Source organism: Argiope bruennichi, chromosome 1, assembly GCF_947563725.1.
Source record: "Argiope bruennichi chromosome 1, qqArgBrue1.1, whole genome shotgun sequence".
In the NCBI taxonomy this organism is placed as follows: Eukaryota; Metazoa; Arthropoda; class Arachnida; order Araneae; family Araneidae; genus Argiope; species Argiope bruennichi.
In genome coordinates this window covers 6,245,821-6,265,597 of record NC_079151.1, presented here as the reverse complement: position 1 = coordinate 6,265,597, position 19,777 = coordinate 6,245,821, and the positions used below count along the sequence as shown (strand labels likewise).

Below are 19,777 nucleotides of genomic sequence, written 5' to 3'. Positions count from 1 at the left end.
CTTCCTTCCTTTGAACTATTACCGGAAAAAGCATCCTTCGGTTAACATATTTCATCATAAATAGATAGTAAACAAAAGTTATGATATAGAAAGAAAATTGATTCAAGAATTGTTGATGCTACTGGAATTTAGTTTTAGAGATTTTTAAGGTATTCATGTTATTTTCCAATTAACTGTCGGGAAGAGAGAGTTATCTTGAAATATTTAGAAATTTTCGTTATTTTCAAAAGTATTTCAGAATGTGGACATTTTACCAATTGAAAAATGCTTGAAGTCAGAATTGATATGTAAATAATAGTAATAAAGATAGACTAATAAATATAAAGTATTTTTATATAGAAAATGAATAAGGAATTAAAAATATTATTTGAATCAAATAAATATAATTAGCATTGAATGTTTATTTAACTCCTAAATTTTTTCGATGAACATCAGCTCAGCAGGAATGTGATTCTTCGGCATTTTTAATTTTTTTTTTATCTTTCTGCACATTTTTAACAGAGAAACAACAAAAAAATCTGCAATTAATCACATGGCAGATCTTTTTTAACTCTACGGAGAGAAAGTAGAAATTCTTTTTTGCTTGCAGCACGACTCTCCACCTTCGTTTTAGCAAACTTGTCAAATTTTAGAGAAAGATTCATCAGATTATTAGTTTGAAAGTCTCAAAAATTTCTTTCATATCTGAATCATGTAGGCAAAATGAAGTTGCTTGTTATACCAATGGAAGGTGCTTTAAAAAAGCAATTCATGTATCCAAGATATGTCGCAAAAGTCTATTGGCCATTAAAGAAATATCTGATAAAATATGCCAGTGAGGTATATGTGTAATAAAATACTCATACTCATATATGTTGTCCTATATATTTTAACATACATTTGTCCTACATATATTGAAGTAAGTCCCGACCATATACTTCCTAAAGAGTCTTTAGGAAAATCGTATGCTGTTGATTTCTTTTCTGTATAAATATTTTGCAATCAATATAGCAACCTGTTGGGCTGCAGTTTGGATTTTTTCCCCCGTATATTGATTACATTTTTCATACTTTTTGCATGTTTTTAATTTGTGTGTTCATTCTTATCACATTTTCGAATTTCCCTTTTTAGTGAGTCACCCTCCCCTATGTGGCCCAGTTCTTTGCATAATTGTACAGTTTACTCACAAATCTCCATGTTTAATAAAATGAAAAAAAGTGTTTTCCTCTTCTCTTGTTTCTTGCCACGGAGGAAAAAAAATATTTCTATAACAAAATTTTTAAATTTTAGTTTACAGTAAGTGAGCATCCAATATTTGAAGTTTATGTGATCATTCAATGTTGGGTTTTTAATCTTGTGCATGGATTTCATTGCGGTTCATAATTAATTTAATATGGTTTAAATTCTAAATTATAATAAAAATTGCAAGATTTTTAATTAAGAGAAGTGATTGCATTTGCATAGATAGTAATTATTATATTTAGTTCATATTATTTAATAATAAAAAGATTTCAGAATTATAAGCATGAATATAGAAAAGTATGAAACAAAACTAACTATTGAAATTATATTTAATGATTTTGTTTCTATATAATTTTATTTTTATAAACATACTTCATTAGAGTGTGTGAATAAACAGGTAATAAAAATGTAGCAGGTATTAACATATTATTTAAATATGTAAATATTTTTCTTGTTAGTGTTTATTATTATTATCATTGTTATCAAGGAATAGTAAAAATTATTGATCTGATAAAATTTTCTGTTTGAAAAAAAAAAAAAAAAAAAAAATAAGTAACTGTCTATGTTTTTTTTTTTTTTTTTTCCCATATTTTCAACACATTTATCTCTACTGTAGATTTTTAGTAATTCTCTGGAACTTTATAGTAAATATACAACTTTGAATGCATTGTATTTTCCAAAAGTTACCTTATATTTTTCTGATAAAGAATTTTAAAATGTCAATTCTTGTGCATTAACAACATGCCAATGATTAATCTTTCAAATGTAGAAAAGAATAGCCAATGATATCATGTTTATTGCAACCAGCAATTAATGATCAAAGTAATATTAATCTATTAACTACATTTGCCAATGACATGCCTTTAAGCATAGAGTTCGCTAATGGCATGCAGTTAACTCAATTCACAAATGACATGCTATTAATATATAAGTACTAAAATATTGTTAATTAATTTTTTTTAATCAATTTGGTAACTGAAATCATTCATACTTGTGAAAATTTATGTAGTTTTAAATTGTTTTATTATAAAAAAGTTTAAGTATTTATTATTAATATTTAGTCTATTTTTAAAAATATTTATTTGACCAGATTTCTTCATTTTTTACTGAGCATTTTCACATATATAATATTGAGCGTTTTTTTTTTTTGTGCTATTTTCTTAAATGATGTTTATGTTTATTCTACCGTAATTTCAAAATAAAAAGAAGGAGGGAGAGGAATCTACTTTAATTTTGTATTTTTAAATATGCATAACAAATATGGTAGTAGCTCATTTATAAGCTTAATTTTTATCTTTACTTTATGCTTGTTTTATTGAATGCACCATTTAATTACTATATATATATATATATATATATTTGACTTTATTTTTAGATGAGTGATGTTCTTGATATTTTGGATGTTGAAAGACCTCAAACTCCTGAAATAAGTAAAGAAAGCATTATTGATGGCCGGAAAGTATGTTTGATTTTAGAATTCTGTTTTAATCTTTCATAACTGAACTAAAATTAGTTCTAAACTTTTGAAAACTGTAACTGTCAGATATATATATATATAAAAAAAAAAAATTCAGGATAAAACAAATTACTATTCAAAATGGTATTATTCAATCATTACAATAAATATCAGATTTTATCTGTATTTATGAATATAACTTGTATGTTAAAATTATACTTATAAATTTAGAGCTGAAATGAATATTAGTGAAATTCACTAAAGTGTAATGTGTAAAAAAATAATATTCATATTGATATTTGAAATAAATGTGATATTTTTGAATATTTTTTATCGAACTGGAAAACTCCTCTATCATCATATTGAAAATTTTTATTTAAATCTGCATATCTTTTTTCAAATATTTTAGATTTTCTATATTTTTTGTAAAACTGTGTTTTGCTTCTAAAACTGCAGTGAAATGTCTAAATGTTTTTAATATAGAATGGATTCCACATATTACTTTGATTATTCCACATATTAATTTGATAATATTATTCAAAATACTGTATAAATGTTTGAATTGATCAGGCACAAGTGTTTAATATACTTGTTAGAGAACTGAGTTTTTCTTCATTTTCTGGCTACCAATACTCTGAAAGTACTACAGAAGTATAATTGGACTTTTTCTTTTTTTAAAAATAAATTTTATATGAAATATACAATTTACAAAAAAAAGGGAAAGGGAAAGTTTTCACCAATTTTTTCAATGAATAGTATTTATCTTTTAAAATATATAGGTAATATTTTTTATTTATTTTCTGTCTTTTTTCCCCTTTAAATATTATTTAGCATTATTTTTGAACTACTGTAAAAATTTTCTTTTTTTTTTTGTATTTAAAGGATGAATATTATATTTTCAGTAATAATTTTAATATGCAAAACTGATGTGATTTTAAAGAAAAGAGCAACAAAAAGAAACGGAAATTTTATCTTTCTTTCAAATTAATATTGAAGAGAAAAAATAATTTTACAATTACACAAAATAATTCTTGATTGTATATAGCAACAATGTATATATATTTTTTAAAATTTTATAACAAAATTGCATCAATTGAATATATTAAAACTTTTCATCTTGAATAATCGCATTTTAGAACTATACATTGTTAACAGGCCATGATTAAATGATGTAATTTCAATTTAGAATTTTTTATTTAAATTTTTAAGCAATACTAGATGACACAGTCCATTATAATTTTGAATAATGTCTTTCAGTGTGTTGACTTTCAATATGTGTTTTTGGTTCTGAGTATTTTTTAAGGACATTAAAGGGCCGCGATTTACTGCACTCTGGGTTTTGTTTATTTTGATGGAATGGGAAAAGCTTATGGAAGTAGAATGAGACGTTAATTGGAAAAATGGAATGCTTATTGGTTTATAAGGAAATAAATTTGTCATTTTCAGTTTGGGGTCCGTAAGGTATTATTTTTTTTAATCAGTTTTATTTATGTTGCCTGTCGAAAAGAATGAAATATTTAACAGCCGAATCTCTTAGCATTTGACCTTCTTGCCCTGGCAATAGTTTCCATTCTGCATTTCTAGATCTGATAGATTTATTTATTAAGCAAATGCCTTTCTAAAAGTGCTCATATGATTTAAGATTTAAATGGAACTCCAGCATTCTTATTAATTTCTTCGGTTTTATCGTTAAGAGAATATGAGAAAGTGCATTCAGCTGATCATTGCAAGAGATGAAGGTGAAATATTTCTAAGTGTGTTTTGTAGAAATCTTGATATATGTGTGGGCACATATCATGGTACTTTGGCACTTTCTATCTATTAAAATTTTTGCTTTTTGATTATTATTGATGCTTTATTAATCTTTTCTAAATTAATATCATTACACTGATTAATTTCTAACTTATTAATTCCAATTTCACATAGAATTGATTCTTGAAATTTTGTTGCATTTCATCTGTAAGGTAGAAGATCATCAGAGTGTCCATTTATTCATTCACTCTCTCTATACTTTTTATTTATTAATATGTGTAATATTATTGGCTTTTTTTTTTTTTGATTTATGGATTATTTCTTTAGAAAAAGAAAAAACTCAGTGAAGTCACCTTTAAGCGTCCAGAAGGAATGCACCGGGAACTTTATGCCTTGCTATATTCAGACAACAAGTATATTTCTATTTCTCCATTCTTATTTATGATATTATGTTTTTACATAGTAATAAAAAAAAACTATTTACTGTTTAGATTATCTGGAAGACTTTTAAAATATTTGTACTATATTATGATCATATCTTTTTGATTACAAAATAATTTTTATTTAATGCATTTATGTAACTTCAAAGTATTAACCTATTTTGCAAATTATCTAAAAAGGTTGTCTAATACTCTTTATCATTTCAAATTAATTAAAAATAGATAAAATTTCTCAACAACTTTTGAATTTGAATATTTTTAGAAGATTTATCTTGTATCCATATAATGTTACTTTACAATAAAACCAATATTCTCAAAAATTTTCTTACTATGGTATGATTAAAAATTCTTATGAAATAATAGTTTTAAAATTTCAAGTGTTTCTTACTGAGACCTTCAGTTGTACAAAGTGATCAAGAAATAACGGGAAGTGTTCAGAGCCCTGTAGTGTGTTATGTACTAGATGAAATATAACAAAATTTTGTCATCATACACATTAAAGTATGCAGTTTTGATTTATCGGGGGAAAAAAATACCAAAAAACGCAATAGGGGAAATCCTGGCACTGCAAATGCATAATGTGTGAAAAAAGAATACATAATTGCCAATGGAAACAGTAAATAGCAACACCCCAAATATCAATGAAAAACGTTTATTATAGCAACTTACAAATTTGGCTCAAGGTGACCACCAACATGATGTTCCAATAATTGCATGCAGTACACGAGGTTTTCAACGGTGGCTCGCAGCGTATCAGCATTTATTTGTCTGATGTGTAATGTTATTTGATCTTTTAAAGTAGGAATGTCAGGAATATGTCCTTGATAAACAACACCTTTAAAGTGTACTAAAACCAGACCAGAAAGTGCCAGAATTCAGATCAGTGTTATCAGTTAATAGGTGTTATCTTATATGGATAAAATTTCAGGATCTTATGCAATCATCTTCTTACATGATTCTCCTGTTTTACGTGATGTTGAACATGCATTTTGGTACCCTGCTTATTAGTTATCACTTAATCCATAACAGCAGTTGCAACTTCTTCAACTTGTTCCTGCTTGATAACTTTATGTCCTCAGCCTGGTTGCACACCAAGAATTTCTTTTGTTTCAAATCTTTCGACCATTCTTCGTAAGTTTGTTATCGCCATTGGTCCTCTACGTAACTGTTTTAACCTCCAGTATTCATGAAGAGCAACACTGGCATTTTCATCCTGCTGATAAAACAGCTTGACTAATAAGGCGCGTTCACATAGTGACAACACAATAGGTGAATTCTTGCAGATTAACATAAATTCCTGCAACCTTTCCTTTTATCTTCTATGTCATGTCACAAAGTACCCGTATAAGCAAATTACATAATAAAGTTTTCTATCACATCATCTGGATTTTCCCTATCGGCGTTTTTCGGTACTAAATTTTTTTCTTGATAAGTTGAAATTGCACATTTTAATGTGTATGATGGCCAAATTTTGTTATATTTTTGTCCAGTACATAGCACGCTACATGGCACCAAACACCTCCTGTTATTTCTTGATCACCTTGTATATGTGTTGAAGAAAATGAAGATCCTATCTTACTTACCTGGAAAATTGAAAGTTGACTCAAACACAGATATGTATATTTGGTACTTTTACATTATACCAGCACAAATCTTGCCAAGCAGACTTTTTGGCGACAGCACACAGTCGCTGGAAATCGCCTGCTCCAGTATAATGGAAAAGCACCATATGTTTTTATTTACAGTTTTGAAGTAAAGGACTTTTAATTAACGTTTTTATTGTTCGCATTGGAATGAAATTATTTTAAAACTGACATTATTGATTAACTGTGTCTAATAATGCAATTTTTGTAAGTTTATATATTTACTTTGTTTCAGAGATAAACCTCCTATGTTCATAACTGACAGTGATCAAGGCTATAAACAAAATAAAGCAAAATTAGGCTTAAAACGAGTTCGGCCTTGGAAATGGATGCCATTTACAAATCCAGCTAGAAAAGTAATGTAGAGAACTTTTAAGCCTACATAATAAATGCTCACCATTTAATGTATATATAATTTTTATATTTCATTATAGCCCTATGATATTTCATTATAGCCTTCTTTAATCTTACTATTATTTTTAATGATAAAAATCTTCTTATTTTTTTATAGAATTTTACAGTAAATAATTTTAAAATTTAAGTCTTTTTTTTTTTTTTAAATTTGATGTGAAATCAATTTTTTTGAGTTAGATCTAACACCAAATCTTATTTGCTGTTAATCCTTATTACACCAATGCTCATTTATTGTTTATCCTTATTATTTTTCTAAACTTATTTTTTACTTCTTTAAATATTCTTTTTTAAAATTTTGATTTTCCAAAAAATTTTTAATATTATAATTTAAATAATAATATAATCTATACTAATAATACTGATGAAAGCTTGTGTACCCGTGTATGTGTTGGCGATCTGTAGGTCAGACCGTTTGACTTTGAGTTAACAAATTTGTCACATGTATAGTTTGGAAAATGTATACCTCAGAGCAATAAAAAAAAAAATTATTAATTAAAACTTAAATGAAATTTTGGCATTTCCCCCTAATAACTTTTGAAAATATAATTGCGCAAATATTAATTATACACCATTTCAAAATTAAAAACATTTTTTTTTCTAATTTCCAATATTAGATTACATTGCTAATTTGAAACTCAAACTGTTTTCATTGTTCCATTAAATTTTTAATTGTGTAATTTTCTTTCATTGTTGAAAGCTAAAGAAGGGTTCTGTGTAATTTCCATGTAATTTGCAAGACAAATAAGTACAAACCATAATATTGAGAAATTTAAAAGATAGATGAATAGGTATTTATATTTTTAATAGTGCTATGATATTGTGAACTGTCTCCATTAGAAGAATTCACAATAAATAAAACTAAAATAACATGACAATAATCTTGTCAGATATACATAAATGATTTCTCTGCAATTAAATATAACCATTAATCCCAGCTAGTCATTGGAAACAACTAATAAATATATGAAGTTTTAAAACTTTTATATTGAGAAAGATAGTCTTTGAATGAAATGAAATTGAAAAACCGAGATGAAATTAATTTCATTTCATTTATGCCAAACAAATATTTTAAGTATTATTGTAGGTATAAATATGCATAGATTCTGAATTGTTCAAATACGGTTTACTACTTTTGACCGAAATATTGTTGAACCATTCACTCCAAAGCAAATTCATATATATATATATATATATATATATATATATATATATATATATATATATATATATATATATATATATATATTAATCTTCTCTAAGATTTCTATAAATTAAAAAATAAATAATATTTGAGAGTTCTGGTATAAGTCAAAAATAGTTTATGCATATTTAAAAGCTAATTTTACAAAAAATTCTGAAAATTATTATATCAAAGTAACTGAATACTTTGTGGGTAATATATGACCCTGAAACTTTGTTACAATTTTTGTTGTAGTAATTTAATGAGAAAATTAATGAATTTAAATAATCATAGTATAATTATTTATACAGTTAGTTTTGCTTACACTAGCATATGCATTTATAAAATAAATATGATATTAAAGATGTTTTGTTATAAGTATAATTAATTATAAATCAAAATTGAACTTTAAAAAATAATTCATTTTGTATTTATAATTGATTTGTTTATACTAAATATTAATTTTTATGTTTTATTTATTGCTGTGGGTGTTTTTTTAAGTAGGATGGTGCCATCTTTCATCACTGGAGACGTATAGAAGACGAGGGTGAGGAATATCCTTTTGCAAAGTTCAATAAGGTTTGTCTTGAGTTTATATTTTGATATAAATGTACAGAATTTTAAAATACTTCTTTATAAGTTTTCTTCTTAATTAATATTGATCCCTACCAATTATTTAACTGCTTATATTCTTCCAAAAAGTACATTTCCAGATTTTTGCTATTACAGAATTCTAATTTTTTTTTCCATTTGTATCAAAAGATTGTTTATCATGCTTAAATAACTTTTAATAATTTGGTGTTTCTATCAAAATCAATAATTTTTTATGCAAAATAAGAGATAAATGAAAGTGTTTAATAGTTCCCCAAAATGATTTACATTATTCATTCTTATTTATGTGCAAAAAATATAAAAAGTCATGTGTCAGTGTTTATATCTAGAAATCTCTAGAAATTAATATTATTTAATTTATATTTATTTTTAAAAACCTATTCAGTGAAAGTCCTATTAAGCCTTTTTTCAATAAAATAAAAATCATTTCTTTTATTTAAATAATAAAATAAAAATAGATATTACTACTTTGTGGTGAATTTGTATTGTTAGCATAATAATGAAAAAGAAGAATAATACTAGATGAGAGTAAACTATAAAATTATATTACATTTTGGCAATTATATTATTTATGGCTGATATTTTTTTACATTGAGGGAAATGTAATTGTGTATTTCAGTCTGTTCAAATCCCAGAATATACAGATGATGAGTACATCCAGCATTTGCAGTGTGAAGGTTGGACACGTCAGGAGACTGACCACTTGTTTGATTTATGTCAACGCTTTGACCTCCGATTTATTATAATTCAAGATAGATGGGATAGAACTCGTTTTCCAAACAGAAGTATTGAAGATTTGAAAGAACGTTATTATAATATCTGTAATATTTTGGCAAAAGTAAGAATAAATAATTTTTATTCTCACATTTAATTTTAGTTTAAAATTTTAATTGCTACAAAATTTATTATAGTTTAAAACAAACTAAATTTTGAAACTTTTCAAATAATTATATAACACTAGATAATTTAAAAATCTGTTGATTTTTTTATGCTTTTCCTTTGCTGGTTACTGTATGAGTATTCTTTAATAAAGGATTCCTTAACCATCAGTAATAAAATAATTGTTCTTATCTTAGATTCTTCAATAATTAAGAAAATGATCTCAACTTAAAGATGTTTTGAAAATCTGTTATAAAGTAAAACTGAAATGTTTTTTTTTTTTTTTTTTTTTTTCTTTTGTCCTGAATAGACACCTACATTATTGAATGTATTTTTTCAAATTTTGTCCACAAACACTCTGAAGCACAAGGAAAGTTTCATGATAATTGCTATTTAGTTAATTTCTTATTAAATAAAAACCTTCATTTCTGTAATAATTTGAATAGTATCTTGTATTGTGCAATCAATTAGCACTGCAGTGCTGAACATTTAGTGAAATGCATTTATATTAGTCAAAATGTGGGAAGGAAAAATATTTAAATAAGCCTTTATTTTACATGTTAATATTATAAAATATTTCTATTTTTTGTAATATAAAATATTTTTTTAAAGTTTTCTTTTATTTAAAAATTGGTTCAAAACTTAACTCTTGCCTTTTATAGTTGCTGAAGATTGAAATTCACTGTTGAAAATGATTACCTTCATATTCTATGCTGTAAACACATATTTAAATTGTATATTTTATATAAATTTGAATCATTTCTAAAAATTAGTCATAATTTTTGATAAAAAATTAACTTTCTTTTGTTTTTAAAAAATGTCTGGGATAGTCTCTAATTTTTTTGAAAAATTACAAAATTTTAAACTTTTGGTCTAACAAACTTTTCCATTTTATTTTTAAAATAAATTTCCAGATTATGAAAATATTTTTTGTATTATATTTTTTATATATAAAAGAGTCTTTTCCATTAAAGTTATTTATATATTTTTTATATTGGTGTTCTGGTGAGAGCTGGTTTAAATATGTTTTTTAGTATAATAATAAATTTAGTTTTAGCTCAAAATAGTTGATTTGACATATGATAACTTTAATTTATATTATAAATAATTGTTGTGTCATGAGTGCTTCAAAATATATTCATAAATATTGAAATACAAACTAGGTGTTAATGAAATCTTTTGTGCCAAATAATTGAATAATGAATATTTCATGAGTGAAAAACTTGAATAATTCTGAACAATTCTGGATATATGAATTTATTTTTAATTGATTCAATTACTTTTTTTTTTCATTTGGCAGATATAATAATAATAATAAAAAAAGTTTGTCAAAAATGGAATCACAGAAGTTTTTTTTAGATTTAAATAGTTTCAAAAGTCTTGTTTTACTGTATTTATTTGGAAGTATACTAAATTCAATAGTCTTAAGGTGTTCATTTGTGTGATGTTTAATTTTTAAACACCTTTATTTAACTAGACTAGTTTCATGTAAATAAAGATGAAATTTTTAAATCAATTTTTCAATCATTTTTTAATATATTTGAATTTTGAATTTTTTTTATATTTTTGTGTTTTTAGTGATTGTAGGGACTATTTAAGTAGATTCAAATTTTAACAGATAGCCAATTTAATTTTCAAAAACGATGCATATATTTAAATGATGCATACAGCATTGTGTAATTATGAGTTTTAGAAAAATTGCTTGAAGATCATATAATAATAATATTGAATTATAAATTGAGGACTAAACTGTAGATAATAATTAAAATAAAAAATTTCCGCTTTTTAGTGCACTAATAAAAATGTATTTTAAAAACTGTTATTGAAATTTTTTTAAATAATTTAAATTTTACTTATTATCCTCTGAATGAATAAAAGGTTCACAATTTATTTAGCATGAATGAAATATTTTGCATTTTATTTAAGTCAAATAAAAGTAAACTTTTTTTAAATGCGTAAGTAATAGCTATAAGTAATCTAGTTTGTTGCTTTGACTGATGTATTGTAGGTCCGTGCTGTGAGTAATGTTGAACCCAAATTGATAGCCTATGATGCTGATCATGAAAGGAGAAGGAAAGAACAATTAATAAAATTATATGATAGAACTCCAGAACAGGTGAGCATAAAATAATTTTTCTCTGGCTTTTTTATTTTATTTCTAATAGTAAGGACTCATTATAGAATCTTTTAAAGTGGTATATTATTCATAATTTCTTTTCTTGTTTATATTGATATTAATTAATTATCTAAAATGTTTTTAGCCCAAAAAATTTAGTTTACTTGATGAAATTGCTCTAATCAAATATTTCTTCGTTCGCAAATATTTTGTCATTAGTAAGAAGTAGTTCTAATTTCTTTTTCTTTTCACTTTCTAGACAGACTACTGGAATAAAAATATCAAATACCTCTTAACTGCAAATGAAAACTAATGTTTTGAATTTAACCTCAAGAATAAATTGTTTATCAAGTAAGGGAAACATATGCTTAATGAAGTAGCAATAAAAAGCAAAATAACTTGTTACCTTGTTAAAATAATTCTGTTGAATTAATAATTTCTCACTTGTGAAATTAAAGTTTTTGTTTTTTAATCATCTTAAATTGGTCACATAATTATCATAAATTTTTAAGTCAAAATTATATTTAAAACAATTTATGAAACAAAAAATATTTTTGTAACTGAGAAATGTAATTGATATTTTTATTTTTAAAAATCTTCTTAAAAAATAAACAAGAATTTTTCTTATTTTTATAAAGGAAAATATTTATAGCTAAAAGTAAAAATTTTAGCTATAAATTTTGCTTGAATGGTTAGATTTGAAAGTATATTTTTTTCAGAAATGCACATTAATAAAAAATTAATTAAAAGAACATGTTACTGATAAAAAAGAAAGTTATAGTAAAATCATGATAATAATAAATACTAAGAATGTTAAAATAAGATAAACTCTACTTTCCCATTCATTACTTACTAACATAAAGTTACCTGAAATTTATTTTTATAATTACTGAAATTACTATTAATTTAAATTAAATTATACTTTTTATTGTGAATTGGGTATCAAACATCAATCTAAACAACTTATTTTTAAAAGAATTTTTACCTAAATAGCTTGGAACTTTAAGCATTGTATTTTCACTCAATAGGTTGAGGAGGAACAGACTTTGTTGAATGAGTTGCGAAAAATTGAATTAAGAAAGAAGGAGAGAGAAAAAAAGACTCAAGATTTGCAAAAACTGATCACAGCAGCTGATAGCAGCCAGGGTGAAACAAAAAGGCTGGAAAAGAAAGGTCCGAAGAAGAAAGTTGTACAGCAGAAGAACATTAAAGCTGAAAATACAGTGAGTACTTTATTTTTAAAATTCTCATTTCTGATTTAGTTTTTCAAAATTACAGTGAAACCTCTTATGTGTGTCTCTAATTAGTGCATCATTTTAACTAAAAATTCATTTTATATTATTACCGGAGATTTAGTAAAATTTTGATTGAAGAAACAATTGTCGAATTTTTGTAATGCTTTCTATTCCTTAGAATTTCATGGGTGTTGACCGATTTTTAGTTTTATCAAGGTCAAAAGCAAAACAAAAAAATTGAGTAGATAAGAAAGTATGAAAGGGAGATCATAAGAAAAAACTGATCTTATAATAGTTTTAGAAGGAATTTGCAACTTCAACATTTTGATTCCATGGAAAAATTAAAAAACCTTGAACTCCGAAGTTAAAGTTACAGTGAAGATGAAATTGAAGTGATAAGGAAATTATTTTAAGAGCATAGTCTATTTAAAATTAATAAACAAATACTTAATATAATCTAATGATATTTCTTAATTTATATCTTAATTTTCAATTTTTTTAGATCTTAAATTAGATCAACGTTCTAAAAAATTTTCTTATTTCCTGATCTAAATTATTTCTATCATATGTTCTCAAAAGTGAATGACTAATCATGACAAAAGTGGGTTAACTTAAAAAGTCAAGAGCAGAGATAAATAGCTTTTAAGACATTCTTTTAAACATACCTAAATTCTCTTCCCGAAATTGACACATGTCAAAGAAATTCTTTAAAGAATTTCCTACAAAGGATACTAAAGGAAAACTTTGCACTTGTGAAACGATGTCTCCATGTACAAATCATGTGTCTCAAGGAAAAAAATAAATTGAAATTCTACCTTTTTGGCAATAAATCTGCAAAATTATGCTATATATATATATATATATATATATATATATATATATATATATATATATACCCTAAAAGGATTATTGCAAAAAAATGTTCTGCATTATCAGTAACCATTGTGCATACATGTATTTATTTATTACTAGCCGCCTTTGGCGACCAGCCAGTTCTCCAATCTTAATGATCGTTAAAGTTTTAATAATGAACTATTTTATGTAATTCCTACTATAATAGCTTCTTTATTGAAATATTTTAAAACTTCAAATTTCAATTCACTCAGAATATTATAAAGGCCTTCAGTCATAACGTAATCTGTATCTCTCCAATTTTCTGTTAGCTCCCGTAGAATTTATGCTTTAAATTAAAGTGGAAATGATTAATCTGCAATTAGTATAATATATTTTATTGAAAAAAAGCATTTTTTTTTTTTTTTTTTTTTGTAATATGATTACTGAAAACAAAGTCACTGAGCATTTAAACCTTATGGGCGTTAAAGAATATCTTTCTTAATTTATGTAATATCTCAAGAATTTGTCAACAAAATTTTTTCAGATTCATCTTGAGCAGGTATATTAATTAACAATGTTTAATTTTAAATGCATCAAACACTAAGAAAATAAACAGAATCGTTTAAAATAATGGGTTGAAAGCAGTTTAAAATAATTACTTAAAAAACGATGAACTTAAACTAACATAAATGCAATTTAATTACAAAAGCATACAACTGACCTAAAAATAATTTCAATCGAGTCCGCTTCCGTTGAAATGTAAACAATCAGAATACAATACGCATGCGTGAATTTTCAACGCCAGTTATGGTAACGTAAATGCGTGAATTTTTCTACGCCAGTTGGGGTAACGCTATGTAGATTAGGAATTTTTAATTTCCTTTAATCTGTTTTATTTTAATTCAAAAGTACTTCAGAATGAATCTAAAAGATCGATTAATTAACAATGTTTAATTTTAAATGCATCAAACCTTAAGAAAATAAACAGAATCGTTTGAAATAATCGGCCAAAAAATCTTAAGCTTAGTCTCATTAGAGTGGTGAAAAAAAATCAAAGCCTTACTCATTTGGCGGTGGGGGAAATGAAAAGATTTTTTTGTCGGGAAAGTTAGTTTTTAATTAATAATTAAAATTCTAATTAAAATTTGAAAAAAAGGGACCCCAGGTGCACATTCCTGACCTCCAAGGTATACACGTACCAAATTTGGTAGCTGTAGGTCAAATGGTCTTTTCTGTAGAGCGCCAACACACAAACACATTGAGCTTTATATATAAGTATGGACTTTAACAAACTTTTTAAAATTGTTTTTTTAAATAAAATTATTGTTATGATTTAGTACCATTAAAGCTGTTTTTACAATTATTTAACTATTTGAAAATAAAATTTTAATTATATTCCATTTATCTTATTAATGAACAATACTTTTATAGATAAGTGTTTTAATAGAAATATTTGTAAATTATTAATAATTTTAAATTATTATTTTAAAAAACAATGCATGCAGTTACTAATATATAAACTGTCAAAAACTTGAAAGACATTTTCTAGAAATTAGCTGACTGTTGTACTTTCATATATTAATGAGTTAACATTCTAAAGGATACCATTAGGATATTTATTATCTTGGAATTGAATTTCCCTGTTGTGCTCATATAAGATTTTACTATAGTCATTTTAGCTACGTTAAATTTTAATGTATTTACATTTCTAAAATTTGGACATAATTCTCTCTTATTCTTTTGTCATATTTAGTGTTCCAGTTTTTTAATTCAATATATTTTCTTGTCTGCTAAAAATAGAAAAATAATTCCATTTGGAAACCATAATATTTCTAAATCTTTTCCATTTATTCTTGCCTATTAATGACAATTTTTTCTACTTTCTGATAAAGGTAGTACAGGAAAGATAAAATCAGAGATAAAAATTTTGATTCTTTAATTATTTTACTACTATTTAACTATTTTACATACTTGTAAGACATATCATCTTTCTAAATGACTAAAATGTTACAAACTCGCCTCCTTCAGCCTCTTTTTTACTTTATATTGTTAATAACAAAGCTGTGCGATATTTCTCCTCAATAATCATGGCCCAGATTTCCTGACACTAATATCAAAAACTGTATTTAAGCTCCCTCTTTAGTCCTTCAAGTCTGAGAAGAAATGAAGTTATAATTTTTTTTTTTTTTTTTTTTTTTTATCAATGACTGCAGTTGTTTTCAAGACTGCAACAGAACAACAATTTATCTTGTATTATAAACATACATATAACTTTTTGTATTCAGCATAAAAATGTTTTTTTTAAAATTACAACAGTATTTTTTTTTTTTTTAACTTTTAAAAGCAGTTTGAACATGGCCTTTTTATTCTCATTACATAATAATTTTTATTTACTCCATGCTATGTACATTTACCTTGAGTTGTTTTGATATAATAACTATCTCTTTTACTGGTATAATACTCAACTTTTTTTTCCCTTCTTTTTTTTAGTTTTCATTTTTAATGAAAGCTCACAATAAAAGAAATTATTTCCTTCACAGGATAGTGATGGTTAGTTAATAGTTTTAATTAGGAATATGGAAGTTTAATCGATTGTAGCAAATATATTTCTTATTGATAAAATTGTATCTGATGTATTCAACTAACATGAACTTAAAAAAAAATTCTTTCTTCTGATTTTTAGAAATTTCGCATTCTTTTCGATTTTATATAAATTTATATTTTGCAAACTATTTTACATATAAATTAATTAAAATGAAAAATTAATTTTTATATAAATTTATTAAAATGTCAAAAAGAATATAACCTTTATTCTAATTTTTTGTGCATCATTTGTTTTATGTCTGAACATAATTTCTATACTAAAAAGTCAAACTATTTTTCAATTTTTCTAAATAAAATTTTATTTTTGAAATGAAATTTTCAGTGGAGATTGACCTGTAAACAGTTAATATCAAAAAAATTTGAAAAACTAAATTTTTGAAATGGATTTTTATTAAATTCAAATCTTTAAAACCATTTATAATTTCATTTTAATTATCGGATGGAAACATTGAAAAATGAGAAAGATTGACAATACAGAGTACAATATTAGTACTAGATAAACAGATAGATAATATGACACTTTGCCTCTATTTCAACTTTTTAATACCTTAGAATTAAGCATTGTGCAGTTTTTACAGACAAATATTAATATAAATGTTTGTATATATATTTATTATAAAAAGATAAATAACCAATTAAGAAAATATTTTTAGGTAAGATAAAATTTATGTTATACTCAATTATGCTATTTTTTTCTTTTATTTATGTTTAAATAAGATATTTATTGTTTAGAGTGTTGATTCTGCTGGAATAAAATTTGCTGATTTCAAAGGAAGTGGAGTGACTTTGCGAAGTCAGAGAGTAAGAACATTTTTGTCTTTATTTTCATAAGATTACCCCTAAATACATTATTAATGATTGTTTGCTCTCCCATTCCCAAGTTTTGAAAGATTATAAAATGTAACTTCAACATCACCTACCTAGCTTTAAAAAAAATTATCAATTTTGCAAGTTAATATTATCATTTTACAAGCATTATTACCCAATCAAAATGTTCCACAGTATTGTACAATTTAAAATAATACTTTTATTGTGATAAGATGTCTTTCTACTAAGTTGGGTGACATAATTAAGTTAATACTATAAATATGATATGTAAATAGCTGACCACTGAAGGCGACTAGTAAAATTTTTATACCTACTGTTTAGTTTTAAATTGGAAATTTTATTGAATGTATGCAATTATAAGTTTAAAAAGCTGCTGCTTGAAGGCTCATTGTTATAAGTCACTTTACTTCATATATAAAAGGATTAAATGAATGAATATTGCATTTGTTAAAACAAATTAAAATATATATTGATATTCTCATTCTTTGTTACTTAATACTCTTAATAGTCCATTCACTTATTTGCAAAAAGGCAATACTATACTTAAGTACTTTAACTTTTTAATCCATCCTTAAAAGGTTAGCAATTTAATATTGAAATCTATTCTAGTTATTTTTTAAAATTCACTATTTCAATTGCAATGTTTTCCCCCCTTTTTTTCATTTATTTATTTTTTAATAACAGATGAAACTACCTGCATCTGTTGGACAAAAAAAAGCAAAAGCCATTGAACAATTATTGAAGGAACTTGATATTGGTAAGTAAATCATGTTTGTAAGGTTTATATGAAAAATGAAAAAAAAAAAAAAAAAAAAAATGTTAAAAATTTAAGGAAAAATTATTCATGTTTCATTTAAGAGTGTCCTAGGTGCAAATTAGTGACACAATTAGTAGAGTATTCTGTTTACAATTAGTAGTGTTTTTATTTATGTGCTTTAAAACAGGAAAAGCAGTTGTTATTTAATGTTATTTTGTTTGATAGAAATATTTGCCTAGAATATTTGTCAATTAAGAATAACACAGGCATTAAATTATATTTTTGCAAAGATACTTTAAAAATTTTGGTTAAGAGATTTATGCATATCATTCATGAAAATATTTTACTTCTTATTGTTCTACTGTTAATTTACATGATATTGACATATTAAGAATATCAAAATGCCTTTAATTATCGATTGCATTTTAAATGAAATCGTAAGAATGTAAGCATCTCTTTTTGAATAATTTTTACAGAACCATCTTAATGTTTTATGCTATTTATTATCTATACAAATAATAAAGATAAATGTTTATGTGTATGCTGACACTATACAGGCCAGACTGTTTGACCTGCAGCTACATGTCTTGGAGGTTGGAAATATGAATTCCAGAGTGATTTTTTTTCTTTTTTAAAAATTTCAATTAAATGAAAATTAAGCTCAATTTAGGTGTTTTCCTACCATAATTATCAAAAATATTATTGCACAAAAAAGAACCTTGCACTGTTTCAAAATTTAAAAAATTGTCTTTGGAATGATACCAATTTTTATAGTCATACAAATTTATTATTGAATTTTACATTTTTCCAAAAATACATTACATTGTTGCCCTGAAGTTTTCATTGTTAAACTGATTGTTTCATTTCTGTCACCATTTTCATTTCATAAACAATGAAGTCAGTAAAATCATGGCAAATCTTGGTAAACTAGCTGGTTTTAAATAATATTTGCACAATAAAGCTATAGTTAACTATGTTTGTAGAATGGCTATATAAATAGGTGAAACTAGTTCAGTTGTTGAGGCCAGTAATTAGAACTATTGAGCACAGCCAACCAATTGATGATGTATCTAGGAATCATGTGAAATGAAAATTAGCAAAATCGGATGTAATTAGGGAACTTGAGATTTTGCACAATGTATTATTTACAGCGTTTATTTTTTAACAATATACTAAATTTACTGTTTTTTGCAGAACCCAATCCAATACCAACTGAAGAAGTATGTCAGCATTTTAATGAATTGCGGAGTGACATGGTTCTTTTGTATGAATTAAAGCTCGCTCTTGCCAATTGTGAATTTGAGCTGCAAACTCTAAGACATCAGACTGAAGTTTTAACACCAGAAAAAACCAGAGATATGGAAACTATCTCTTCAGTTACAACCAATATCCAAAATGGTATAAAATGTGAATAAAAAGAATTCTGTCATGTCATTGTCTAATATAATACTAAATGTAATTGTCATGTATATATTTTATATGTAATTAAAATTTCTCAGTTTTTATATTTTTGAGTCATATTTTTCTTTGGTTGGGATGTATAAATATTGTCTTAATTTTGAAGCTTCTCTAGTACACACTTACTGATATGATTTCCTATGTTTCTTGGAATTAACATTATGTTAAATTAGACGTCAGAAAAATTTACTCTACGTCTAATTTTGTATTACCAGGTCACCAGAAATTCAATTTTTAACCTTTTACTAATTAAATGAGACTTTTTTGTTCTAGAATCATGCTATCATTTTGATTTAGCTAACTATTAACAGAACACTTTAGTTAGTTATGATTTACAGGTCATATTTG

The 19,777-nt window shown here is 24.9% G+C and overlaps 1 protein-coding gene across 2 annotated transcripts; it reads left to right on the top strand.

Moving 5' to 3' along the window:
* Nucleotides 1–9: 9 nt before the first annotated feature.
* On the top strand, nt 10–19,476 carry LOC129981125 (DNA methyltransferase 1-associated protein 1-like). 2 transcript variants are annotated; one of them, XM_056091825.1, is made up of 11 exons: nt 10–149; nt 2,597–2,680; nt 4,757–4,842; nt 6,748–6,868; nt 8,611–8,685; nt 9,338–9,556; nt 11,606–11,713; nt 12,742–12,936; nt 17,119–17,187; nt 17,899–17,971; nt 19,166–19,476. In XM_056091825.1, the coding sequence occupies exons 2-11, from the start codon at nt 2,597–2,599 to the stop codon at nt 19,384–19,386; spliced, it is 1,251 nt and encodes a 416-aa protein (XP_055947800.1). In that variant the 5' UTR covers nt 10–149; the 3' UTR covers nt 19,387–19,476. The 2 variants fall into 2 exon arrangements, with proteins under 2 accessions (XP_055947800.1, XP_055947792.1); XM_056091817.1 differs by lacking the exons at nt 10–149; nt 2,597–2,680; nt 4,757–4,842 and adding an exon at nt 6,362–6,621.
* The last annotated feature ends 301 nt before the right edge of the window (nt 19,477–19,777 follow it).

Bases quoted from the DNA above. Each gene is read 5' to 3' on its own strand.
- LOC129981125 (XM_056091817.1), top strand. From the start codon at position 6,431: ATGAAGATCCTATCTTACTTACCTGGAAAATTGAAAGTTGACTCAAAC. The intron at 6,622-6,747 runs GTAAAGGACTTT...ACTTTGTTTCAG, and splicing joins TTTTTATTTACAGTTTTGAA to AGATAAACCTCCTATGTTCA. The intron at 6,869-8,610 runs GTAATGTAGAGA...TTTTTTAAGTAG, and splicing joins TTACAAATCCAGCTAGAAAA to GATGGTGCCATCTTTCATCA.